Genomic DNA, 27,910 nt, shown 5'->3' with positions numbered 1-27,910 from the left:
CCCCGGCTCGCACCGCCCCGGCTCCTCCTTCTCCTCCGGGGTCCTCGGCGCCGGCCTCCGCCCCGCTCCGCCCCGATACTGCTTGGTTGAGGCCGGGGCATGGCGCCCGGCTTGGTCTGAGAGCAGCCGCCATGGAGGAGGAGGAGGAGGACCCGGAGCTGGAGAGGTGAGGGAGGGAGGAGGAGGGGGGGGGGGCAGCGCCGAGATGGCGGCCGGGCTCCCCCGGGGGGGGGGGGGAGCTCGCTTCAGCCCGGGGCTCGGCGCTACCGAGCGGGGCCGGGCTCCGAGGCCTCGTCCCTGGTATACTAAAAACTTAAACTTTTCACAAATTTCCATCTTGCTGGGGTAACGTGGTTCATTTTGCGATGCGTACTGAACGTGGTGTCCCCAGGTGAACACTTTTGGGGTCAAAACCAAAAGGTCGGTTTCTGCGCTTGAGTGTTTCCTTTTGCAGGCCTCGCGGGCTTTGGCTTTAGGATTAGACTTCAGGTGCTTATGTTACAGGTTTTGGGGGGTAATATTTCCATTATATCTGTTGTACAGGCTGCATTTTGTGTGCGTGTGCCGGCTGGTTTGTGACAGCACTGAAGGGATAAGTAGAGGCTCGCTGAACTGCACCCATGGTCCCGTCCCCTAACTTTTAAGAAAATATATCTGAGGGTGGTTAGAGAAAACCACTTGTTTCTGCTTGTATCTAGCACATACATTGAGATGGGATAAATGTGGCACCACTGGGGTGGTAGAAAGGATAGAAAGCACCAAGCTTTCTAGGAGGCCTTTAATTCTTGGTAAGCCACTTCGGCTCTCCGATAATCAGTTAAATTATTAAAGCGTCTTGCTATATATGCACGGATGCTATTTTTGTTAGTGCCATTCCCAACCTGAGCCTTTTTCATTCACAGCCTGTTGACTCTCTGCCATTTCTCCCTCGGTGCTGTCTGCCCCTGGCTGCTGTTGGCATCCTGGGGGTTTGGGTGCTCAGACAGCCCCCCGGGGTACAGCAGCCTGCTCCAGGGTCCCCTGCTGCTGCTCTCCTTTCCAGGAACCAGATCTGAAGTTTTGTCCTGCCACGTAGCTTCAAGATGATTCAGGACTCTCCATTCCTTTTCCCTGGTAGTGTGGTAGAAAATGAGGATGAAACTTCATGACTTAGGGAGTGACACACGGTAGGGTTTAGCTGTCCTGTATCTTCCATCTGTGCTACTGTGCCATAAGAGTTGAGGTGGCTCCATGCTCACCGTATAACCCGTGTAGTGTTCCAGATGACTATCACTTTCTGTCCTGGTTCTGCCTACCATTAGATAGTTCCTTTTTCATACCCTCAGCATTCACAACTCCTTTTTGCTACTAGCACCCGGACTTCAATTCATGCTACATGCATTTAGATGTCGTGCTTGGGTACTTCTGGCTCCAAAATGTTTCTCCAGGCAGTCTTCAATAGTCAGGAGTAGACCTTTCTTTATCCTGTGGCAGGCAGACATTACTGCATCTCCCTATGCAGAGTCTGTTTTGCCCATCAAAATAATTACTGCACGGTCTCCCTGTCCTTATCTCAACCCTTGACCCCTTTGCATCGTATTTTCTCCCCATTCCTCTTTGAGGAGGGGGAGTGAGAGGGCGGTTGTGGTGGAGCTCGGCCGCCCACCCAAGTAAAACCACCACACCATACTCTGGGGTCAGTAGCGCAGCAGTGCTAGCTAGGTTTCATAATTTGTCAGCTTTTTATTTTTTTTTATTTTATAAATTTCATAATTTATAATATGGCTTTAGTCTGAAAAAAAATGGCACTTCTGTTCCGTAGCCACCGTGTTAACTTTGCTTTACTGTTTGAAAATGTTTTTCTTTGGAGTATTTTCAGTAGTCTGTATGTGGACTTCTTATTTAATCTATGGAGGGGAGTGGTGGAAGTGTAACTGTTTTTGTGCGTGCTTTTTTGGGTGTGAATTTTGTGTCTCAGCATTCCAAACAGCGATGTGCTAGGAGAAACCAGTTGTCCTACTTTTTTTTTTTTTTTTTTTTTTGCGATCATCTAAGGAGAGGTGTTTTCATCCTACTTGCTCTATCCTGTCCTTACTGCCGGGTTTCCCTGCTATTATTGCATCTGACTCACGCTTGATCTTGTGTTTGGTGCTTTATTCACTTTAATAGGGGTGGTAGTCACTGCTGAAGGTGAATACTGACTTGGAAGTTACCGTGAGACTGTTGCATGCTATGGATTTAAATACTCAAAAAACCTAAGACCAAGTTGGATGGGGCTTTGGGCAACTTGGCCTAGTGGGAGGTTGAAATTCGATGGTCTTTAAGGTCCTTTCCAACCCAAAACCATTCTGTGATTCTAAAAAACTGAAATATCATGAGTGTCTAAAATATTTGCTATATTTTCCTGAGTTATTTCCTCTCCTCCATCTCTCCCAATGATCTTTGTTGGAAGCTTGAACTGGCATTTTTCCCATAAACTTGCTGGTACATCAGTGAAGATCTAGAACATAAGGGTGAATTCTTAGCCACCCAAAGAAAATTCTAGGGTGAACTGTTAATATATAATTAATGCTGTTGGTAAGATAAATGATCCAGGAGGAGGGGAATTACAAATCATCTCCTAGGAACTATTTACTTGGTTTCCCATGCAAGCATGTGTACTTGTTCTCCTATGCAATTTCTACTAAATATCTGCACTTTTTTATGTTCCCCTTCCTAAATTGTCTTTGCGCTCGGTGTCTCATGTTTCTAGCACATCTCCTTTATATTCTCAGAGAAATTTTGTGTTTTACCATGTATCCACATTCTTCCATAATCAGTTTTATCTCATCAGCTATAAATATTTCACAACCTTAAATATCATGCTTTATTAGAATTGCCTACCAAGCTTGCTTGGAGCATCATTTACTTAAAAATAAGCATTTCCTAAGGAGATACTGTACTAAATTCCAAGGAAAGCTATTGCTCATTCTTGTAATGAGAAGCCTTTTGCTGAGAATTGATAGCCTAATATTTTGCAGCACAGATGTCCCAGTTACACTTCTTAACAAGTAGGCTTTGCCCCTTGGAGAAATTAAATGAGAGCTCTAACTATTCTTACTATTGGCTTTTAAAATCTAGGTGTTGTAATTGAGTTTGTCGTTCTTTCCCATCTTAATGGGAAGAAGTCGTCTGCAAGCTAAAATCGTAGTTTGAGCTGAGTGGTATCCTCACTGCTCGAGCTGTTGAGAAAATCAGCGCAGAAATGTCCTGGAAATAGCACTTTGGGGACTGACAACCAGAATATTTAAGAAATGAGGCTCCTGATCCACAAAGGACGTGAGCATTAACGTGCCTGGCATGGAGTGCCTTTTCTCTGAACACACGTTAAGAAGTTTGTGGCATATTTGTGCCTTCTTTATTCTTCCTTCTTTATTCTTGCTTGCGGTATTCTGGCTTAAGCTTTTCTTCTGACATCCCTTTTCATCAAATTTCCTAGTAAGTGTGCAAAGATGGGACAAAGCAGCTCCTAGGAGTTGATTGCAAATAGCAGTCCTCTATTTTAGGAGGCAATATCTTCAGACCTTTGTCTGATTGCAGGCCTTGATATTATTTGGATGTAACCAGCACGCCAACATCCGCTTCTATTGCGTGGTCAAAGATACAGAAGTCAGCATAAAACCACATTGAGAAAATAAGTTTTTTTAAGAAAACCGCTCATTTTTCCTGGGCTGGCAGCTAGGTGTCAGGTCCCGGAGCCTCAGGAGGTAGGTTTCAGTGCTCAGGGGTTTGGGGGATGGTGCCTTCCTGCTCGTTACTGTGTGCATTTCAGTAGCTGATTGCATGCTATGAAGCAAGTCCCGTAGCTCTATTGCCACCCCAGTTCTCACTGGGATTGGGATCTTTAATGAGATGATGGCATGGGCGGAGGTGCAGGGCTTGGTAGGTATGAGCTAAAAGCTCCTGGGCACACCCACAGAGGAGCTCAGAGGGACAAAGGCAGGTGGGGGAGCCCTGATAATGAGCGGGGCTGATCCAGGCCCACCCTGCGGCCATCAGCCCACCAGGGACACCTCTCCCCAGGCCCAGAGGACCTCAGGGGCACCACAAGAGGCAGGAACCCAGGGTAAGGACCAGGAGAAATGACCAGCACCTCCGGGCCCCTCCCTGGGTGCTCAGCATCCTGCTGTCACACCCTTCAGGATGACTCAGTGCTGAGCCACCACCAGAAGGGACCTCAGGGTGTTGCTGCTGTGGGTATGGGGCACCCCAGGAGATGCAGGGGAAGGAGCATTTGGAGATTGCACAATGCCCATTATGGGATGTTTAGGGGAGGAACCACAGGCAGGGAAAGGGCTGGATGTAGGTGATTTGGGGAGGAGCAAAAGTGGGAAAACAGGAGTCAGGGGATGGAAAGGGCTGGGCACCTGCAAACAGGCTGCTGGTGGGGACGTGCTTGTCTGGCTGTGCCCCACGCCTGCTCAGCACAGGCTGTCCTGTTTCTTGTTACATTCCTTTCAAATTTTTTCTTGTCTGGCCTCTATTTTGCATTTGTTCTTTCAGAAAAATGATAAAGTCCTGTCCCTGAATGAAGAAGGGAAAGCAGATGTGATTTTTGCCCAACATCAGAGCCTTTAACATTCTCCCGTTCTTTGGGCCCAGGCACTTGTGATGCGAGTTGTTAGGGTTATAAAATGGGACTTTTGCCTGTAACCTTGGAATATGGAGGAAGAAATCTCATCCCACAGAAATGTAAATAATTCTTGGACCATACTCATGGAGATAAAAAAAAAATATATATGTATGTATATACACATACCTTCATGCTACTGTATTTTGTTTTTTAGCAGAGCCTGATTGCTCGGAAGGGATTGCCACAGTCAGTTTTAAGTGGCGCTTGCTCTCCTTGCCATGAAAGATGCCAGAATGATGACAGTGCTCTCAAATGTGCCCCTGCCCTTAATTTTCATTCCTGTTTTCCCTCCGCTTGGGTTTTTCTCATGTGAAAGTTGTGTGTTGTGTTCCCTTTGCTTATGTTGCTCTTCTTGGATCTGAATCAGGCGGCTGCAGGAATGTTTGAGTTGTAACCTAGCTGTACAAATGAAGACAGCGAGGAATGCTGAGTCCCAGGAGGCCTTTAAAAGCAAATGTGACCCCGTTTGCATAGCTTTTAAGATTTTGACTGACTTGTGCAGCGAATGTAAGTTCAGCCAGTGGAAATGCGTTGTTTCAGAGATTATCTGAGCAGTTTTTCCCCTTTGTCTGTGCAAGTCCAGAGGGCTTTGTACAGATACAGTGATTAGGAATAATGTTAAAAGACCACTATCAGGAAACAACTGCTGATAAGACAGGAGGATTTTCGCTTGCTGAGGTGGATGCCAAGTCAGCCTGCTCTGTGATATAAACATTGCAAAAATAACGTCTCAAATAACTTAGGAATTATAAGCCATAAAGTTATAGAACTGATGTCACCATATTAATTTATTCTGATGGTTCCTGTAAAGTTGAACTGTAGCTGTTTAAAATGTTTTCCTAGTGTTTTATGGCTCAAATCTTTTGGTTTATGATTCCGTTTATAAAATAGTGACAGATATAGCGGCTTTTAATCTGACTGCTTTACAGATCTCTTACAGCAGAATCAGAAAGTCTGGTAACCATGGTAGAAAAAGCCAGGTGGATTGTTTTTTTTTCCCCCTCTTTCCTGCCTTTTGTCTGGTATTTCTGTTTGAAGGCTCGGGACAAGTTTTCAAGAGGCTGCATGCTCCTGCCATGCCCACTGCTGCCTGAACTAGTTTGTAAATTCTGGGTCTGGACAGTAAAATATTGCCTCGATTTCTCCAAGACCTGCGTAGGTAACATCTCCCACGTTCCAGTGACAGAGCCTGTGTTTCTGGCACTTGTTGGGGTGTTGGGGAATTGCTGTGCCCCATATCCCACTGCCTGGGGAGGCAGCAGTACCTGGCTGGGTTGGTAAAGCAGTGCTTAGAATGCAGGTAACTCTAACAAATGACAGCTCACCTGTGCAGATGCTCAATTTTGTGAATGACTGGAGATGTAAAATATCCTGGCATTGGGGTGAATGCTTAAAAAAGGAATTGAAGTATCCCAAGCACAGCTGAGATCATAGTAATAACCTCAGAGACACTTCTGAAAGGAACCTTAAACCGATGTGCCATTAGATTAGAGAATGGAGGAATAATAATACATTTTAGTGCATTTCTCTTCTGTCGTTTCTGTGGATGCTTTCTTTTTTCAAAGCCCTTCAAATGCAAACTATCAAAGAAGTTACGATCTGTGAGCATTTGCACATCTGCCTGGCATAGATTTCACTTCTGGCTGGAATGGTTTCCCCCTGAAACCAAGGGATATATACACAGAATATTCCCGTGTTAAGACCATTAACTGGAGAGGGTTAGATCTTGACTGACAGATGTAAGCTGCTGGGTAACAGCATAAAGTTTTCTCATTAGCTACTGACAAATTCTGTACTGTTCATGTTCATGCCCTGTTACACAAGTGTAGTGTATGCAATTAAAGCTAAGACCTCTGGTGTTCTCTGTGCAGACGTAGAAATGGTAATAAATGACTGCTGGTTGTTTAGAGCCCAGCATTATCTCCTTAGGTCTTCGTGTGGCCCTGCTCTGTAAACTGCTTGCTTTTCTTCTGCTTCTTCTATTAAATGATGAGCCTTGGCTTCTCTAGTCTCAGTGTTTGCTTGACACCAGCATCAATACTCAGTTGTTGTTTTTTGTAATCTTGTGGCACAGCAGCAAAACCCTGCTATGCTAATAACACCGTGACACGATGGGATGCGACTTTCTTCAGGTTGAAAGCTGTTGCCTGCTACCTTTCTGCATTATCAAGATGCTGGCAGTCCTGCTCACAGAGCCTGAACACCAGTAGCCCTCGTAGCACATCACAGCTGGGAGAGCAAAGTGACACGTGCCCCCCTCCTTCACCCACTGCTTTCCATTCCTCGAGCCTTCAATCTTACCCATGTCTGTGTTAATGCTGAGCTTCGTGTCCTGGGTTTAGAGCCAGGTGCAGAGCTTCCTTTTTCTGTCTTGCAATTCCTGTCACTTGACGTGTATAGTTGCTTACAGTTAACTAACCTAATTGTCAGCTTCCGCGTTCAATTCCTATAATAAATGGCTCCCATTATCTGCTTATTGGTTTTCCCATTAACTTCAACCACATACTGTAGAGGAGTTATTAAAGTTTTACTTGAGATTGAAATTAATGTCTAAAGAGAACTGAAAGACCAACATTGTAGGAATTATCTACAATTTGCATAATTTACTCTCTGACTTTTTAAGTGAGCACAGTTATTTAATTGCTTTCATGTGAGTGTGGCTGTTTTTGTTTTTTAATAAAAGATCCTGGTAATGTAGTCATTTTGAACGACAGTGCTTTGTAACCACAGAGATGAGCTTCTTTCTTCCCCTGTTAAACCAAAGCTAGGGCAGTTTAACTACTGGTGGATGCAGTGGTAGAAGTTCTGTCAACTGACTGCTTAGTAGTTTGCTAGTGTTGTTGGGCTGTGCTCAGAATAGATCTGCTGTGGTTGAAGGACTTCAGGAAGAACCTAAATGATAGCAAGGGAGAGCATTCCCCAAAAGCACAGGGATTGTGCTTTTCAGTGTAGTGTACCAGTTTTGCACGCTTTATTTCTACTCTCCAATGAAAATTAGTGTTGCAATTGTTGTATTTGCAACATTTCCTCTTTATTGCCTGTAATGAATTAAACAATGGGCTCTCCACTTCTATATGTAAGTGCATAAAGTAGCAAGTTCTTGTTTTCCTCAAGTGCTAACTTTTTTCCTCTTCTCATGTTTAGGAAGGCTGTGGAAGAGTTGCTTAAAGAAGCAAAACGTGGGAGAACCAGAGCTGAAACAATGGGAGCGATGGGTTGGTAAGTTGTGCCAAGAGGAAATGAATTCTACGACCAATGCCTAAGTAAATTTTGCATTTAATGGGTGACAGAAGTCTTTGCATTTTAATTTGCGTTGTGTTTAAATAGTTTGTCTTCATCCAGGTATTAATTTGTCTGGGCAAAAATTTGACTCCAGATAAGAAAGAAGTTGAGGAGAATTCTGCCTGCATAAAATTGCTTGACCAAATGTGTTGAAGGCAAAGCAATTGGAGAACTAACATGCTGAGTAGAGTCGTTCATCTCACAATTATGTATATGACTGATAAGAAGCATCCCAAAACCAAGGATGTTCACACAAGTAGTGCACCAATTCATTCTGATAAACTCATTTGTAGATAAGGTCTGGCTTCTTTCACCAGCAGTATTACAAGATAAGCCTGTGCTCTTTATGAAGTTCTCAGCTGATTTCTCAGTTATGTTTGTTTTAGTAGCTCTGAAGAGATGAAATTGGTGTCTTGCTCTAAAAAGTTAATCTTTTATATTTTTTAAGCAAGACTTGAGGGGTCTTTTTTGTGTATATTTTACCCAGTATTTCTGCTAGGGATACCCTAAATTTATACCCTTTATGTGAAAATAATTAAATTGGTTTAATCTCCTAAAGTACTTACAGCTGTACTGATGCAGCATGCTTTTTCTCTGCAAGCCTTGCAAAATGGCCAGGTAAACCAATGCAGATAATCAGCATCATGAAGTGTTGTGTGTGTCCTGTTACTGAGCATTTGCAAGGTAATTCCAGGTGTGGAAACCAAAAATTTCTGCTGGAAAATACCCAGCTCTCCCTGTGCAACTTCTCTGCCACTTGTGCAGTCTGCAATACTTTCCAGGAGCACGTATGGGTTTCTGCTCCCAGCTATTTTTTATTCCCTGTCTGTGCAGGAGCAGTGGTCCCACTCAGCTGGCTGTGATGGGATAAAGATGTAGGAGAAGAGATGGCCAAGAAGGCTTCAGGAAGAGAAAGTTTGTTGACATGGGGATTTGGAAAAGTGATATGAACTGAGACTGTTGAAGTAAGGATCCTTTTAACTGCAGAGGAACATGAGAATAGCTGTACTGGCTCAAAGGTGGGATCCATCCAACTCTGTCAGGGGGCAATAGCCAGTGCCTAGGAAGCAGAGTAAGAAGAGCACAAGGAAATAACATTACTTACTCAAGCTACAAGTACAGAATCATAGAATGGTTTGGATTGGAAGGGATCTGAAAGACTGTCTAGTTCCGACACCCTGCCATGGGCAGGGACACCTCCCACCACACCAGGTTGCCCAAAGCCCCATCCACCCTGGCCTTGAGCACCTCCAGGGATGGGGCATCCACAGCTTCTCTGGGCAACATAAATTCCAACCCCTCAGAGCAGGGTGAAGGTAAAGGGGGAAGGTTACACTTCTGTGGGTGTAAGCAGAAGGTAAGGGATCCCCAGCCATTTACTACAGCTCCTTCTTCTGTGTGACTTCTGTGGTGCTGTGACAATTTATGGCTGAAATTTTGCCACCAGAGATCATCACCTACTTGACTAAAGCACAGTTTTAACAGGTAAAACTGAAAGCCTCCGTTGCTTGCCAAACTCAGAATGCTTACAGGTGTGTTTCATGAGGACTTGTGGGATCTCTTCAACCCTTTGTCAGAGGAGGGCTGGGGAGGTGAGATGCAAAAACCCTGGAAAAGTACTATAAGGCCATCAATCCTGTATTGGCTTTAGGTAGAGAAAGTAACTTGACCTGTGAAAAGTGGTTTGTTTTGACATCTTTCTTTGGGTGAGGAGAGGCAGAGGCTGCTACTGCTCATACTGTGCAGATTCCAGTTTGTGTTGCTCTCCAGCAGCAGTTGATGCTGCAAAATATGTCTGGAGTCAGTGGTATTTGACAGGAATTAGTTAATAAAGGGAGGTGTGTGGGAAGGTGTCATTCACAGGGAGCTATATTGTGCATGCCATAACAAAGAGTGGAGTCTCCTGGTGGGTGTTGATGGCAGCAAAACCTTCTCCAGCAAACCTCTGAATGCTGTTCTGGGACTGCTTTCAGGTTCATGCCACTGCTCCGTTGTTTTCCAGAGTGATTAATTCTCCATAGCTCGAGTGCACAGCTTGAAGAAGTTCCCCACGCATCCCTGCCTAGCTTTTTGCAGTCCTGTCTCATGAGATGGATAGTCAGCTGCTCTTTGGGCTTGTACTGCAAACACAAACATCACAGAGCTGACAGTCACGTACCAGGTGGTCATCCTTCACTCCTTGGTCTCCAACACAGAGATTCAGACTTGAAATACAGAACAGTGTTGGTAGTATTTATTTTTTTTCCAGTTTGGCAATGTTTTTGCCACTGTTATATTTTCTTACAAGCTTGCTGTGGACGGCATGGATAGATGCTACGACCAGGTAGCAAGTGAGCTAGGGCTGAACTGAACATAGTCTTTTCTGCTTTACTTTAAAAGCTTACCCAAAATAAGCTATAGAAAACAGCATATTTTAGGACGGTTTGTTCAGCTCTGCGTTGTCAGAGCAGATGAAGTTGCAAACAACAGATAAATGTTAGAAGCATTAAATTACTCGTAGTCCTGTTTCTTTCAAAGCACTCCTAAAGTTGCTCTCATGCCTATAGATGGTTTTCTGTTCAATACCAAACCTGCTGGTCAGAAGCACTGCAGAATGTGAAATGAGGAGGATGAGGCAGAAAGCCTTGAGTGCATGGGAGCTGCAATACGCTGTGTTGTGTCTCACCTTTGCATGGATGCTGCATCGCTATGCAGGCACTGCAGTGTGATTCTGCTTCATCTTTTTCCTGTGGATGTAAGGAGCAGGAGGAAGGAGGTACAGAGACTGCAAAGTGAGTATGGTAAAGCAGAGTGATCACAGCACAGGTTTCCATGCACTGCCCTACCAGCCGCATCTGGCTGCCCAGAGCATGCAGCTTGCTCTAGCAACTCACTTGGCAAAACAACCCCTAGCTGCTTTTTGTGCCTTCAGCCGTTATTCTGCTAAATACCCTGTTTTCCGTGGCAGTTTGGAAGTGCTAGAAATGTACTTGTAAGTAGTAAACCGTTTCCTGGAAAGATCTGATATGCTCTGCATGCCAAGGCTGACAGTGCCAGCCCTGTGTGACATGCTCAAAGACTGTGGTTCGTGGCTCTGTTCGCCAGTCTTCGCAGTGTCAGTGAGTTCTTCTGATAAAAAGCCTTAATGTGCACTGCTGTGCTGAAATACAGTGCCAAACCTGGTGGCCAGCATTGCTGGGGAGTAAAAGGACTGACATTTTAAGTCCACTTCTGTGCAGCACAAGTGGGATTAAGCGTTGATTTGTGTGTGCAAGAATGGTTTCTATTTATTTTTCTTGCTCAAATTGGAGAGTTGGCATTTCATCATTAGACAGCAGAGAAACTTTGGGGTGAGGGGTGTTTGGAGGAGGAAGGGATTCTACGTAGAAAAATAGGTTTTCAGCTTGTCCAAACATGCAAAACAAAGCGAACTATTACATTGAATGAAAACATTACTCCAAAACTGGAGTCAGTTTTGTAAGCTAGATTGCTTCAGAGCTGCAGGTAGGCTGCTTTCTTTGGCCGTGCCTGCAGTTCTGCTTCAGGCACACTTGAGTTGGAAACCGTAATGCTCTCCTCACATGTCTTCTGAAAACAAACAAAGCATTTGCACTCTGTCGTGTGGAACTGTTCACTGGCTTGCAGATTGTGATTCACCTCGCATAGACTGAGCTTTTTTTTGCAGTTTTTCAGAATTACATTGAGGGCACAGCTGTCGGTGAATTGAACATCTCAGCATCAGACAGACCTGCAGCAAGCCACAGGCTTGTCTTCAGGGAAGTGAGCTATAGAAGTATCCTACGTCTTTCTCACCATTGGAACTGCTGAAAAAGGCATCAATGAATTAATAATACAGTTCGCTTTGAATCCTCACAGCTCCAGATATGCCACATACACATGAAAACATTATGAATTTACGTGTGTGCACGTGTAATGTAGCGGGTGTGCCGTACATCTCATTTCCCTTCAAGACTGAAAGGCAGAATTTGCTTTGCTGAAGTCTGAAGTCAATAAAACCAAGGACTGACGTTTCTCCTCAGTGCTGTGACTTATTGCTGCTCCCTGAAAACCCGGGGGCTCGCTTTTATTGCTGTGTGATAGTGAATTAATGACATCTCTTAGCTGACTCTGAAGCCCTGCATTTCTCATCAGTTTTCATTCTCAGTATAGCTCAGGCAGCGCTCGTAGTGCCAAAAAGAAATAAATACTTCAGCAAGGTGGATTTATTTAGGGCAGATTGTCTCATTCTGGTGCTATATATATAAGTGCTTAATCAATACATTAGCTTTTAAGAAAAAGCAAGAGGAAGAATACGAATGTAAAATAGTTTGTACCTGGATCCATCCTAGGGAAAGTTGGGCTCCTTGGTTGGAAGTGTTGAGGTACAACAGCGTAATGCTGGCATGAAACATGCAGAGGACTTAAATGCTGGCTGTTTTGTGTTGTCTCGAGTGCAGCCCGTGCCATGGCATTTTCATTGCCACGTTCATAGCTGGTGTAGCTTGAAATGGAAACCCTATTCTACTGACAAATGTTAGCTGTGCACTTTCACTCAGTAATAGAGCTAATGCATGATTGCCTCCCTAGTTTACAAAAAAAATCTGTACAGAACATCTACTTTTTTTTAATTTGATTTTTTTTAACCTGGGTTTGAGTAAAACAGTGTAGATTTATATGCAGGAGGTTTACAAACTGTAATTATGCAATAGAAATATCAAGAAATACATAGCAGAAATAAAACAGTGTGTCTGCTTAGTGTATGTTTCTAAAATGACTAATTTCTTGGAGGATTTATAACAAGAACAATTATCAGTAATGCTTAATAAGTAGATCTGAAGTAAATTCCATGTACAGTTCAATGTCATGAAGTATGCTATTTTCTTCTTTTTCTGCTTAGTCTGGTTATTCAGAGGGACTGCGATCTCCAACATCTCTGCTTTTTTTGAGCAATCCCTTAGGTTCTATATTAGCAGGCAGACTCACGGTAGCTCCCACAATAAGCAAAGTTTTCAGAATGATTTTGGCTTACTGAAGGAATGTATTCAAACTTCTGTTATTTTCATTCCATTCCCTAAGAGATGATAAATTGGGAGTAAGTAGTACAACTGGTAACAACAGGATAAATGTAACACGCTGTAATTGTTTACTAAGAGGAGCTGATAAATTACATGCAAAAGCATTAAGCTGCAAGAGGGGAAAGTCAGAAACAACAAAAAGAAGTTTAATCAAGTACCCTTTCTATTAAAGAAAAAGCGTTTTATTTGGTGGTTGCTAAACATAGGTTAAAATTGGTATGCCTCCTTTGATTTATTACTACAGTTGTTTGGGTTCTTCATGCAAGTGTATCCTTTACTTTATGAGTATCTCAGTTCATTAAATAATCTATTATGGTCAGCACTGTGATCATGTTAACCATTCTCATATGACTCAGAATGTGTTATTAAATATTTGATTCCTGAATAGCAAAGTTAAGCACTGACAAACTTTTAAAATATATCGTCACTGTGTAAAGTGAGTTAACCATGAGTCTCGCCTTATCTGCTTCTCCCTGCACGCTGCCTTGTGAAAATCACATGAACTTTCACTCCGTTAAAGTAAAATATTTTTTATCCTATAAAGAGTAAGATAAAAGGAGAATGAAGACAACCTTGAGCATATCTTTCTGTACTGAGAGTTTACACTAGGTGGCATGCAAGGAAAGCCAAAAACACAAAACTGTCTTAAAATTATTGAAGTTAAACTCTCACATTTCTTTCAGGATGTTTTTATCCCATATTTTGATTACTCTTAAATGTCTTTACAGGTTGAAATGTCCTCTTGCTGGTGCGAATAAAAGATTTCTTATTAATACCATCAAAAACACGTTACCATCTCAAAAAGAACAAGACCAAGAACGTGAGCAAAGGGAAGTCAGTAAGGAGCCAGAGCCAAACAAAAGCAGGAAAGAAGAAAAACCAAAGAAACGCAGAATTCATCCATACACACCCAGCTTTCAGTCCAGAAGGAGAGTCAGCTACTCTCCTCCTAGGCACCGAAACAGGAACCAGCACACAAAGGATAAGTATGAAAAGCGATCTAGCAAACGATGAGGAGAGATGGGTATGTGCTGTTACAAGCCAAGAAATGTCATTAGACGTCGGACTGCAGGGATGTTAGTTTTTTTCCAGAAAGAGATGCTGTTCAGAATTGATTTTTGAACCGAGTTGCTTGTGTGAGAAGTAGCTAGAGATAGTTTTATAAAACGTTTCTTCGGGACCTTTAAGAGAAGAGCAAAGTGCAGCATAAATCTTTCAGTTGTCTGAGAACAGACATTCCCTTCCCGTTGCTCCTTTCCTCACTCCACTTCTGACTAAGCTTAGGGTCTTGGTAATGGAGCGTGATACGTGCGTCACTGTCCAATACAACTTATTTAGTCATGTCACCCTTTTGGAAATAAATTTAACTTAAGCAGAAGTCTATTTATTGTGTAAAGTTGGCAGAACTTATTTTTGCTGCTTAACCAATGAAGAAGTTTTGCTTGTTTGGGTTAGTTTAGTTTTACAGGATCTGGAAGAAGAGAAGACTGGTCAATGCACATCTATTTTGTATAGCATGTAAGAGTTTGGTTTCTTTAGTATAAAAAGAGCAAATTTAAACTGGGCTATGCTGGTTTTACTTTTCAGGAGGAGCTACCAGGAAATACCAACTTTGCGTGTAGTATATTCACAATTTTGTCATAGATAACATTAAACGTTACCCCTAAGAAGCCATAACTGCAATAATTGTCTCTGTTTAGACTTCCCTCTGTAAGGAACTAGTTTGAACAGTCTGTTGTCATGGTGCTTTCAAAACAATCCTTGAAGACAATTATCATGTTTTTGTCCACTGCTATGAAGTTTCCAAGTAAACGTGTAATACTAGAAATTCAGATACTTAAACACAATCAAATGCTCACTTCCCAAACCTATGTGACGATTTTGTAGCGGTACACTTCTTAAACGTGTGACCTCGAGCACCTATAATCCACATCAGCATACTCTGTCCTTTTTTTTTTCTGTTTATGTTATGATAACAAACTTCTGTGTGAAATATTTTGTATTTCGGTGTTCTCAGAAGTGACTGTTTTGAATGTAGGTTTCAGTTTTTACGTGTGTTGACAATAAAATCCGAAATGTTCATTAAAAATGTTTTGTGGTTTTTGTTTTGCTTTTAATGGGTTTCTTATCTGAATCGTGTCTCTGTCATCTAACAGAAAAGGAGGAGCACTTCATGGTCCTTCAATGCTGTGTCAGGGCAAGAGTGCCACCTATAGGCACAGCTCTACCTCGTCTTGCTATACTTACCTGTCGGCTCTCGTGGGAAGATCGTGTGAGCTAGGAGATGGGGAGACCAAAGTGGAGATTGCTGTGATTGAATTTTGATCTAGCAGCGGAGAACTACTCTTCTGAATACAGGGGAGGTAGTTAAACTGGTGGTAAGGCCAGCAGTGGCTGCCAGGCTCATTATCCAAGGAAGTGGGATACTTCCATATTTACACTGAAGAGCACAGCTATTTTTCTCTATTTCCCTGCAGGAACTATAGCACTATGTTAGAAGTCCCATCCTCAGAAATTTTCCAATGATTTAAGTGGGACCAAAGAAGAAGTAGCATCTTGGGAAAATTTAGGGCTATCTTTGATTTAAATTAACAGGTGTCATTTGTAGTCCTTGTTTTACTGGACATTGCTCGTTTTCTCCTCAATAATTTTATCTGAAGGATTGCACTTACAGTTCCAGCCAGCTTCTGCTGCAATGTCAGTGCTGGCATATGTGGCTTTGCAGTGGCAAATTCCTCTCCATATTTTGAATGTGTGCATTCAAAACTAACCTGGCTAGTTGATAGACAATGCTTCCAATGCTGGTCTAGAGGATTTGACATGACCTAAACCAGGTCATGGTCTTCATCAGCAGAGGTAGGTTCAGATGCAATTCCACTTTTTTCTCATTTAGAGAACATACATGAGTCTTTCACTGGTTGACACCATTTTTCAGCAATACCTTTCCTAAATGCACAAATTAAAAAAAAATGCAGTTCATGAACTGTTCTCAAGGCAAATCTTAACTTATTGATCACTTTTTAAATCAAAAATTAAAATATAGGGCCAGGTATGCATTAAGTGCCTGCTCATATTGTGTGACATGACCATTACATTTATAAGGTATGTTAAAGATAAGTTTTAAAGCCTGAAGAGTAAAGCTGAACGTGGCTTTTCAACGTCTGTAATTCTGAACACTTGTTTCTTGTAGAAGTCCCTGGTCCTTAAAAAATAAATACATTTGTGTACTCATGGTCTCAGCTTCCTGTAGTAGTGCATTGCAGCCTAGTTACTCATTTCGGAGGGGAATGCACCTTACGTTAATGCTGCTGCAATAATACTTCAAAGGTGTTTCTTGTTTATCTGTGAGCTGTTAATGTTGTCTTTGTTTAGTTTCAGTGCATATTATACAGATAACAGAGTTTATTCAGGTGAGAGTATTGCTCTTGCCATAACCACAAGAGCTGTTTAATCAGATTTCATTATTATGTTGGACAGAAATCCTCAAAAAAAGGTTTATTTTCACCAAGCTGATGTTGAATGTAGATCACAAAGCAGTGTAAAAGAGGAAAAAAACATTTTATGATCGAATTTTATGATGTACTTTTATTAGTTTTGACTAAGTCAGGGATATAACATGCGGCTCTTATGTTCATTGTACAACCTCATCTCTTTTGTAAGTCCAGTTTGAATTATTTACGATGAATCAGGAAAGCAATGAATGTACAAGAAAAGCCTAAGAGATTTGATGTGTAAAACTTAGAAGGAAAAATAGACCCTGTTTTTAGACAGATCCAAGTTTACTTCACAGGAGTTTCTTGAGGCACACTTGTAACTGTGTTCTTTAGTGATTATGAAATTTCTACTGAAAACTAGTTAACAAAGGAGATGTAAATGTTTTTAGATCAATGGGATAATGTAGCAGGAGGGGGTTGCTTTTCCTGCACAAACAGAACTGTTTTTTGTGTTTTGGCTGCAAGTTCATCACTGAGAAGCATGTTTCCGCTTCTGTCCCATCGGAGCTCTCATTAATAATTATATGTTTTCAGTTAATTAAACTGGAACAACACGAAAGTAGACTTGCTTGAATAAGTAGCAAGAAAACATATTTGGATTATGTTTGGAGACGGACTTCATTCATTTTATCAGTAGAGTAACTGATCCACCAAATCTTTATTCATGTGAGTGATCTTTGCACTTGCAAATAATCCCGTTGTAGCTCACACTCTATGAATGAAACTCTTTTCTGCTTTAATATACAGTCTTTGTTTTATTGACTGTCAATGGGAAATAGTCAACAGTAAATGCTAAAGAGGGCATAGTTCCAAATAATTTTTAAAAAGACTTAAAAAATTGTGAATTATATATATATATAGTCTCATTTTTTAGACTTCTAGAGAGGATAGTCTTAATACAAGAAAAAAAAATACTTCTATGACAAGTATCTAGCAGCCTCTCAGTGTCTCAAATCAATGCTGTAGATATGTCTTTTGAAAATTTATATATCAGTTTGGTATTGCTTAGTCTTTATCACATATGGTTTTAGTAACTCCCAGGCCATTACCCTGTACCTTTTAAAATGTTTCCAGAAGGCTGCATCTGTCAAAACGGAAAGAACTGAATCTCTGCCTATATGCAACAAGAATAAACTTTTGTAAGGGAAAACAAGGTAAGTATAGATTTTGCAGGATCATAAATAGCATATGCTGTGTTTCTCACCCTTCTTCAGCCCTCTTGGGCAGCCTTTTCTCCTCCAGACCCACCACTGCAATGAGTCTGACTATGGATGTGGGCAAGCCAGGGCCACAATGGGTTTGGGAGTGAGCAGGACAGATCCTGGGTTTAATTTCTTCTCTGTAAATGGGGATTTGAAATGTAAGAATACCCAACATAGTTACTAAGGGATGGTTTCAGAAAATTGCAACACGGCTTCATGCTGATGATCTCAGGCGTTCTGTATCACTTGTGGTTTGGGGTTATGGTCTGGGGTATGACATGACAAACAGACTCGTGTTCTTGCTGTTTTAGTGTCACTGTGGGCTGGGACATTGTCCCAAAAAGTGTGTATTACAGGGATATGACACAGCAGTCGCAAAGGCAAAAATCCTAATAAAAGCTTCATCAGAAAGTGAAAGCAATGCTACCTTTAATGGTCAGAATGAGAAAAGACTATGGTAGAAAACCAATGTAACAGGATTTAATTGGACTCTAATGCTGAAAGTCCAACCCAGAGAGCCCCCAGGGCCTCCCGCTATCAGGCAGCAAGGTAATGATGCTGCTGCCTGCCTCCTGCCCACCCCTGTGCCCATTCCACCTCGTATGGGAGGAACCCAAATTACCACATCCCACCCAGTTCAAGCTCTTCTGGGTAGCAGGTATAGCACAAGGGGCCAGTCTTCCATGTTTCCCATCTGTCCTGACCGGTCTCAGCTCTGTGCTGAGGTGGCAAAGGTCCTTCATGCCTGTCAGCCTCAAGGCACAGGCCCTGAAACTCAGTTGTTGACTCTGATGGTTGTAGCAGGCTTCAGGTGTCCAGAATGATAAAGGAAAACTCGTCTGTCTGCGGCAAGGCCTGACACGAGGGGATCTCTGGGTCTGTCTCTCCAGCCGGTCCCATTGGACCTGGATCCCTGCTACCAGCTCCATGCAGCGAGGAAGGGGCTGGAAAGGCTCGGCTCCACCTTTCCACAGCAGGACATGTTGCTTCCTACTAACTTTAAATGAGTTAAACCGTCTATAAAAGTCCACAGGGATGAATTTTACCCAAACTTCATCTTTCCTTGCCTGTTGAAAATAATTTCCCAGCTACCCCTGCCCTCGGGACAGAGCAGCCGTCCCCCACAGCGCTCTCGTTACCAGATCCACCTCCAGCCTCCCCCTCCTTTTAGACACTTCTCTAGGCTGAGATCTTTAATAATTTCGCCTCTCTTTCAGCCTGGGCTCCAGCCTGGGAAAAACAAACCTGCCGGCCTGGCAAAAGCCGAGCAGAGGCAGCCCAATTACCGGCTTCCCCACTGTTCCTTTGGGCCGGCCGGTGCTCTCCTGCCTTTGTCTCCTCTCCTGCTGGCTGCCTCCGAGCAGCTCCCTTTGACTCTGCGCCACGCAGCCGGGCAGAACGAGGTCTTTGCACTTAAAATGCTCGTCCCTCGTGCACGGGCACGGCAGCGGCGACGTGTCCCAGCAGAGGGGACACCAGGCAGGTCCCCAGGTCTGAAAGCATCTCCTCTCTTCTGCACATGAGATGTTATCATCCTGCCTTCCCTTACCTTCCTAAATTCCACCCTAAGACAAATGACATACCAGCAGCATGGCATTTATTTAATTACTTTGACTAATTGCTAGTGCTGGCTGTAGTCAGTCGGGTGGGTTTCTCCTGTGGGACATCTTAGTGAGTTCATGTAAGGGTGTGAGGTGTGGGGCATCAGCTCCCTGCTCACCCCTGTTCTCCAGAGTGAAGGTAAATGTCCTACAGCAAAGATGCCTTGGGAGGCACAGAGGCTTCACGTCCTCTCTTGGAGCTAGTGACTAAAAATCTACTTTTTAAGTGAGAAACAGTGTATTTTCCCCATGTGCCATTATCAGGGCTTCAGCTACAAGAGCGCTGGACCCTCTCAGAGGATTTGCAGTTTGCCAAGGGTTTGTATGTGGGGAGGGAGCTGCGAGGGGAGTGCTGGGAGAAGCTTTAGAAGTGAATTGTTCGGACATATCTCCATCTCAGCGCTCGGTTTATAAAACAAATTCTTCAGGCAGGTGCTTGAATTCACAGCCTCTTTAGAGGGAATTTATCAGCCCCAGGAATATACTGGTTAAGAAAAAAAAAAAAAAAAAAAAGAAAAAACTATCAACATCAGCTGCTAGCAGGGAAAAGCTAATCATCCAAACTTTGCTGCGGGAGAGGTGCAGCTGTCAAAGCAATAAGGTAAATGAGTCTGGGACTGAAATGGTTTTTGCGGCAGAACTCTGCTCCCTGATAAATAGGGGAGATTGAACTATAGCACCATTCCACTATTCCTTGGTAATGCACCATTTTGGGGCTGACTGGGTGGTCTTAAGTCCATTGCCACAGTGGCTATATCGCTGATACCAATCAAGGCCCCGCAGCTGAGACCCTGAGTGACCTGCTTCAGCAGCTTTTTTCAAACCCCAATTCACTCATTTGTGTGGGATGCTTTTCTGCTACTTTATTTATGGGATTACATAAATGAGCCATTAAAAATGTAAATCTTCAGAACAGTTGAATAATAAAGATTTAAACAATAAGCTCAGGGCGGTACAGTACAGAAACTTCCCCGAACCAGCAGTACTGCACCATCGTGGCTATGGCAACAATAGCGGGTTAAGGGAAAGAGAGAGCAAGCAGAAAATAAAACGTCCCAGCATTGTTACAGTCACTGGCACCACAGAAAGATTAGGGATTTTTTTTTAAGAGTATTAGAACAATAATGAAGATGTGCCATTATGCGCCACAAAGGAGCCCATGCCATCCCTCACATAGTGCAGGTGTCAAAACAATCGCTGCTCCACACAGAATTGAGCGTAAGAGAAGTTTGTCCCACCTCACCACAAAGCGTTTAACCCTTCCCGGGCTGGATGCAGCTAAAGAAATGCCATGGCTGCTGAGGGCTGTTTTCTCCTCTCTCCTGTGCCGTTAGGCATCCTGTCTGAGCATCCTTCCTAAGCAGGGGCAGTGAAGCTGTGCACCGTAGACCTCACCGAGGAGCTGGCTGCAGGTTTTATTTTGCTTATGTAGTGCCTATATCATGTAAAGTACCTGGCTATGCAATACTGGTGGAGAATTTTATTGAGGTTTTGTTAAGTCCCGCTGCAGCCTCTCTCTGTAAATGATAAAGTGAGGGAAGTAGCTTAGACAGACATCTTGTCTTACAAATTTTGAGCTTAACTGAGCTGATTTTCCCTGTAGCAGTATTTTAGGTGTCATGTAATAATCTTCATAGGAGAATCGTAGTGAAAAAGGCTGAGATTTCACCAATATTTCAGACATGCATACCTGGATAGAAAACAGCACCACGTCTGTGCCCTCCTTAGAAGTGGCTTCAGTCTGCCATGCACTAGTTCAGTATTTCCTAGCTCTCTGTTCTGGGGACAGTGCAGAGGTGTTCCTCCAGGGCAAATCTGGGAAAGTATATGGAATTATTAAGATTGGAAGGGACCTTAAAGCCCACCCATTTCCAACCCCCTGCCATGGGCAGAGACACCTCCCACCAGACCAGGCTGCCCAAAGCCCCATCCAGCCTGGCTTTGAACACCTCCAGGGATGGGGCACCCACAGCTTCTCTGGGCAGCCTGTGCCAGGGCCTCACCACCCTCTGAGGGAAGAATTTCTTCTTAATACCTAATATAAACCTACCCTCTTTTAGTTTAAAGCCATTCCTCCTTGTCCTATCACTGTGTCTCTTGATAAAAAGTCCATCCCCATCTTTCCTGTAGGCCCCCTTTAGGTACTGGAAGGGCACTATAAGATCTCCCTGCAGCCTTCTCCTCCGCAGGCTGAACAACCCCAGCTCCTTCAGCCTGTCTCCACAGGAGAGGTGCTCCAGACTTCTGATCATCCTCGTGGCCCTCCTCTGGACTCAGTCTAACAGTCCTTCTTGTGCTGGGGGCCCCAGAACTGAGCACAGCACTCCAGATGGGGTCTCATGGAAAAAAAAGAACATATTACTTCAGTAGCGATGGTGAAGTATTAAAGACATAAAAAGGGACATATTACATCACTACATATAAATCACATCGTGTAAAGGACATATTACATCACTGTTTCAGAGGTCACCACCCTCTGGATGTTAGTTTTTCTAACCTATTTCTGAAGACATACTTACACCCCTATCCTCCTGGAAGAAGGGCAAGGCCCAACCCCACCACCCCTTGCTGGCCTGTGAATCATGACCCCCCTGCAGAAAGGAGAAGGGTCTCATCAAACCTGAGCCATGTTTATTGGTCTGACCATGATGAAAGCAGCTGCATTCAGGCACAACATTTGTAATTTGTTGGCCTTGTAAATTAAGTCCTATATGAAAAAAATATGAAGTTCTTTTGCAAATAATGCAAGTAGGCATGGCATGACATGGCATGCAAGTGAAATCTTCTACAAAATGGGTTTTCTTGAATTTCTATATTTTCCTGGCCTTTAAAAAATATTCTTGTTTCAGAGAACAATGGGACTTGGGCAGGATTCCCTTCCTACATCTTAGCAAATCCATAGACATCAGAAGGGTACTCAGATTTCATTCTGGTGAAAATTAGAAGTGAAGCAGTTTCATAGTCTCTCTTATCCTTAAACTTCACCATCCTTTGTCAATTCTTGCTATCTTTACTTTCTGAAGTCTGTTTACAGTAGTGTACGGATGTCATAATGAGATTTTAGCATTATTATAATGGTCTGCATTCAACTTAGCATCACAGGATGGCTGAAGTTAGAAGGGATCTCTGGAGCTCTCCTGGTCCAATCCCACTGCTCAACCAGGGACACCTTCAGCAAGTGGTCCAGGACCATGTCCAGATGTCTTTTGGGTATTTCCAAGGAGATACAAGTAACCTCAAGCACCTTAGTCTTACATTATTATATTGTGATGATTTATTACAGGTAAAACTTGTACTGATAACAATAGGACTGATTTCACTGAATGTTGACAACGGATACCACAAATCCAAAAAAAAAATTTTTTTTTTTTTTTTACCTGCAGTAAGGGAGGAGGAAGAATTCCTGGAAGTGGGAACAGAGAAACATTTAAAGAATACAATAATGTCAACTATGATAACATGATGAAATTTATTTTCTGAATGGTGACTCTCACAAGGATTGGATGTTTGGGGCGAGGAAAGGGAGAGATGAAAATGGAAAGTACTAAAAAAGTGGAGAGGTCAAAGGAGAGCAAAATGTAGACAGCTTTCTGTCAATGAGGAAAGTCTGCATCTGGGTTATTTATGAAATTTCTTGAGATAACTGAATTTCTCCCAGGGCAGAATTTGGATGCTAAGATGCATAGATCCTGCCATCAGTCATAGTGGTGAGCTTGGTGGTGTTTTCACATGCTCCTGCCTTACAGTGCAATGGGCAAGGGATGCAGGGGTGCTGCAATCCAGCACAGACTTAGTGCAGTGCCACCGATGACCCTGTCATCCAGAAAGCTTCCAGGCTGCTCTACAAAACCCGTGCTGCCATGGTCCTTCTAGTCCTTGAGTATGCTCCTCATCTCCAGTGAAATTGAATTAACCTACTCATCATACCCACAGCAGAGAATGCTTCAAATCTGCTGATTGCTCTAGGATTCTTTTTCATTACAATATCTAGTTTTGATTAAATATTTTGGAAATAGTTTGCAAAGACTTCAAAATTCTGATGACGCTGGAAAAAGGCCATAATTAATACATCCTGCTTGTTTCAGGGAGATAGCTGAATATTTTACTTAACCTTTACAACCTGTAAGCAGACACTTTGTGGAAAGAGAGTTAAGTAGATCAGCCACTGCATCAATCTAATGTACATGATTATTTTTTTTTCCCCTTCATTCTACAACAGCTTAATTCAGGACTGGCTGCAGGGCAAGCTGGGGATCACCCTGTGGCACGTGGTGCTGTATTTCTTGGAGTTTATTTGGGTAAATAACCACAGAGATTGTCAGCTAGTGGGTAACATCAGTTCAGTCCAGGCATTTACACTGTCAAAAGCTCATCTAGGTGATGTCCTGTGGCTGCACTCCCGCCTGGTAAATGTTGAAGCCATGTGGAAGTATGGGATATACCTTCAAATCTCACAGCTGTAAATAAGCTCTGGAATAGAAAAGCAAAACAAGCCAGATTTCAAATCTCTTAACAACTTTACAATTGCAGGAAAAATCCCTCTTTGAACCAGTAGGTTTGGTTAATGATGGCTTGGTGTATTATGTCATTGCTGCAGTCTCTATATGAAAGCAGAAGATTTTACTTCATTTCCATATTTGACAGAAAAATAACCGTAGTCTTCACTGGCTTTCTCTACATCTCACTAGTGAACCAGGAACTGGATCCTGAAGACATTAGGACATGGCATCAAGGAAAGTCTAGTCCATAAAAAGGACAGCTTTACAAGGTGGAGTGCAGAGCGAATGGGAAAAAAAAAAAAAAAAGGAAAAAAAAAAGATAAAGAAAAGCCAAGTTTCACCTCTGGCTTTATAGAAGGCAGTCTTTCCTTACACCTTCATAATGTGCCAGATTAAAAGAACTTTTACTATTTTGGGGTATTTAAATGGAGCTGGAAGTCTTCAGGGAGTGGAGAGTCCTAGGTTGGAGAGATGAGTCAAGAAAGGCCTGGGAGCCTCTGGAAGCCCTGCTGCAGGAGCAGGGAAGTTGGAAGAGGAGCTGGTGGGACATGTGGGGCTTGTGCCCATGTCTTGAGTTCCTCAGGACTTCAAGGCAGCCTCAGCTTTGGGACTTGCTCTGTGAGGGGCAGCAACGAGGAGCTATGGTAGGAAAATGCAACCTCTGGCATGATTCACTCCAGCCTTGCTTTTTTGCATGGTCTCAGGTAGGAGTGCAATTGCTGTCTGACAAAAACGTGAATGTCCTGCACTTACCTGACAGCAGTGTGAGTGCTCACTGGGGCTGAAGGCCACGAGAGACAGAGCTGCAGAGCTCCCTGCTTCCTCTGTGTGGAAAACTCATTGCCAGGGTGAGCGTGGTCCTCGCCCTTTTACTTGCTTCTAGGAGCAGAGGAGGTGGCTGCCAAACCAGGGAACACAAGCAGGCACCTGTAACTTGCTGAACCTAATGTCCATAGCTCCTGCTTCAGGCCTGGGGGTTTTTGTATGGCTTCTCCATCCTTATCTATTGGCCAGATGAAGGACTTCCATCCTACTGACCTAGGATGCTTTCTTTGCTTCTTTCTCCTTTCTTTGTTAAGCTGGTTCCACGCAAATTAAAGTGATAACTTGACATTTAAAAAAAAAAAATCTGAATTTTCCCCTGTCATAAACCGTGAATATAATTTCTTGGGATAATGTTGGCTCTCATCACATGCTTTAAAAAAATAAAGACTCAAACAACCCAAAACAACCACTGCAAATTCGTAGTGAAAATGAATGGAGCCTGCCTCATTCATAAATGTCATACGACTTTGGCTAAAAAGGCAAGCCTGTCATCCCAAGGACAGCAGCTGTTGTTATGTTGAACAAAATGGATACAAATGGGTATTATTTTAAAGTGAAATGCTTAATACCGGGCCTAACAAGCACACTGTCCTCTCTGTAACCCTGTGTCATACAAGCCATGATCTCCAGTAGAGGGCTTGATTGCACAGGAAATAAAATTCACTGGCTGTGCCCTACCAAACCGACAAACACACTGGCAATGTTTGAGTTACTATGGCAATCACAAAATAGGAAGGCCTTTTCTTCTTTTCCCCATCTCTGCATGCAGCCGCAGGCTGCTCCTGAATAGCTCACATCTGCAAAAAGTTTTAACACGGTACTCAGATAAAGAAAAGGATCCCAAAAATGGGCATTGACCCGTCTCAAAAAATGTTGCAAATTTTATATACAAGAATTGGGGAGCTGTGCCACTTTGCGCAGGTTATGTCATAATGTGAACAAAAAGGGATAAAAGCTGATGAAGGCTTTTGCTGTCAAATATGGAGAGAGGGGAAAAAGCAGAAGTAAATGACAGCTTTAATGCAGATGTAAGAAGAAAAGTCAAAGATGGGTGACAGAAAGTTACTGGTCAATGAATAAGGGAAAATTTTCAAACACAAAAACCAGACAAAAGAGTAAAATACAATAAAAATCTCGCTATAGAGAATACTGAGAAAAGTCCCAAAAGCACAGTGAGCAAAATCTTGGAACTATCAAACCATGTGAAACCGCCATGTGGTTCTTTAGAGCGGCCCATTTCAGGCATTAATAGCTCCCATTATAAAGGGGGAACCTGATCTCTGGCCTGGAAAGCTTTCAAGAAGCAGACTTTTTACAGCAAAATTGAAAAGCAAAACAAAACTAAACCTTCCCTCCGTGCACAAATTAACCAGGATTTGTGTCTTTCTACACAAATTTAGCCCTGCATAATGAACTGTTACACATTTTACCAGTATTCCTTAGACAAATGCTTTCTGGTAATGGGGAATAATTATGTATTTAAATGGAGATTTGTTTTCTGGCAGATGTTACAATCTTGGGCTTTCTGACAGTATGCTTTCCACCATTAAAATATATTTATTGTTGATAATAGAAATCTACCTTTACCAACAAGCTGATTTCCACCATCTAATTTAGATGCTTGTGCGGAGCACGTGAACATGTGCGAAGTGTCTGATGGTCTCTCAAGGATGCTTTATCCCATTGAGAAGAAAGGTGTGAGTCCAGAATTTACAAATATACAAATTTTTTACTCTCTGGTTGTTTTGCTTGAGATGCCTGGAAAGTGCAGTGTGGGAGCTTGAAGGCACCACCACCACCTCCACGTACGTTAGCTCCAACTCACAAGAAGGTTCAGTAAGAGTAAATTCAATCTTAATTTGATCTTAATCTTGGGTTCGATTGACACATTATGGCTTCTGAAAGTATCATTGCACTTTAAAAGCTCTTACTGACAAGTCACATTAATCACCAGCATCTGAGAAAGGCTTAATGTGGGGAAATGAATGAAAATGGCATAAACAGTTCACAAAAAAAGTCCAAAGGGCCGAAAGAAGCCCCAAATCCAGTAAAAGTGGGACTGCATTATACATTCATTGACTCTTGTTCTTTTGGGGGTGTTTTGGTATGAAAAGAAAGAAACAATGGAAGACAATAGCGCTACCTTATCAAAGTTCATTCAAGCAGCTATTTCAAATACTTTTAACGGCTTGTCACTGGGTCTTGCAAGTCTCCGAGAGTCTAAACATTCTGTCACATTTGTGTACTAACCACTTAAAGTGCTGCTAAAGCCTTTTGACCTGGACTGACTCTCCTTTATCTAGGTCAAAATGCAAGGCAAAGCCTTTGTGTTCCACGGCCTTCATTAAATTCATTGATTTGACCTGTATTTTAAAGACCAAAAGTCAAATGGAATGGGAAGTTAAAGTTCCCATACAAAATCTTCCACCGAGCACTTCACTGCCTCCTTGAACTATGTAACGTTTAGAAAAGGCCATCTCACGGCCATTTGAAGTGTGGGCTATAGCTGGAGTGGCAGTTTTGTCCACTTTTTTTCACTATTTATTTTTTTTCAAGAGCATTAAAGGGATTCATCGGAGCTTTCTCTCTCCTAAATGAGGACAAAAAACTTGAGGCTTGCAGACTTACTGTTTTTTCTTGCTTGGAGTCATCTTTTAACAGGGCGTAGCAATGTTCAGATAAATATTATTTGTATCTCTAGCACAATGACAGACAGAGATGAGGTTTGGTGCCATGCATTAGACTCTTGACATGATTGTGGTCACTTGAACTGCTGGGGGTAAGGAGCTTTTATGCGCAAAGGAATAAACCTTCTGCATTTGGAGACCAAGTTTCAGAACTAGCGTGTACTCTTCCTTGGAATACAGCAGAAAACCCAAGGCCTTTAGAGACAAAACAGTGTTTTAAGCCTTAATTTAGTTTTAAACCAGGATTTAGACATCAAAAAGCTCAAAACCTGGGGTTTTTATTCATCCCTAGTCAAGAGTCTTGGTGCAGGAGGTGTTTCTGCTTGTGGTGGACCCAGCTGATGTGGCAGGTGTGAGATGGGTTTCCCTTACTATAAGTAAAGCTTTTAACCTGCCAGTGGCTGGAGGTCAGATAGCAGGGGCAGGCCAGTTTGAACGGGCAGGTGAGTCCTACCCTGCAGGGATGAGGAAGAGAAGAAGAAGAAGAAGAAGTCCAAGGGCTCCTGGATGGTGGGATGCACTTGTGCAAGGTGGGTGCAGGCTGGTGACTTTATCTTGACACACGTATGACAGAGACACACTGGTCAGTGGAATTAAAAAAATACAAATATGAAA

General features: G+C 42.8%; 1 protein-coding gene across 2 annotated transcripts; it reads left to right on the top strand.

The window, feature by feature from the left end:
* The first annotated feature begins 32 nt into the window (after nucleotides 1-32).
* On the top strand, nucleotides 33-15,076 carry LOC106016383 (uncharacterized). 2 transcript variants are annotated; one of them, XM_027469647.3, is made up of 3 exons: nucleotides 33-166; nucleotides 7,796-7,870; nucleotides 13,716-15,076. In XM_027469647.3, the coding sequence occupies exons 1-3, from the start codon at nucleotides 132-134 to the stop codon at nucleotides 13,999-14,001; spliced, it is 396 nt and encodes a 131-aa protein (XP_027325448.1). In that variant the 5' UTR covers nucleotides 33-131; the 3' UTR covers nucleotides 14,002-15,076. The 2 variants fall into 2 exon arrangements, with proteins under 2 accessions (XP_027325448.1, XP_027325458.1); XM_027469657.3 differs by having other exon boundaries at nucleotides 34-166; nucleotides 7,800-7,870.
* Nucleotides 15,077-27,910: the final 12,834 nt, after the last annotated feature.

Source organism: Anas platyrhynchos, chromosome 1 (assembly GCF_047663525.1).
Source record: "Anas platyrhynchos isolate ZD024472 breed Pekin duck chromosome 1, IASCAAS_PekinDuck_T2T, whole genome shotgun sequence".
Lineage (NCBI taxonomy): Eukaryota > Metazoa > Chordata > Aves > Anseriformes > Anatidae > Anas > Anas platyrhynchos.
The sequence above is the reverse complement of the archived record's forward strand: the minus strand, read 5'-3'. Positions and strand labels throughout refer to the sequence as shown.

What these genes read in the sequence shown, in the direction of transcription:
- LOC106016383 (XM_027469647.3), top strand. Translation starts at nt 132, where the DNA reads ATGGAGGAGGAGGAGGAGGACCCGGAGCTGGAGAG. An exon ending in GAGGACCCGGAGCTGGAGAG is followed by an intron (nt 167 to 7,795) that starts GTGAGGGAGGGA and finishes TCTCATGTTTAG; the next exon opens with GAAGGCTGTGGAAGAGTTGC. An exon ending in ACAATGGGAGCGATGGGTTG is followed by an intron (nt 7,871 to 13,715) that starts GTAAGTTGTGCC and finishes ATGTCTTTACAG; the next exon opens with GTTGAAATGTCCTCTTGCTG.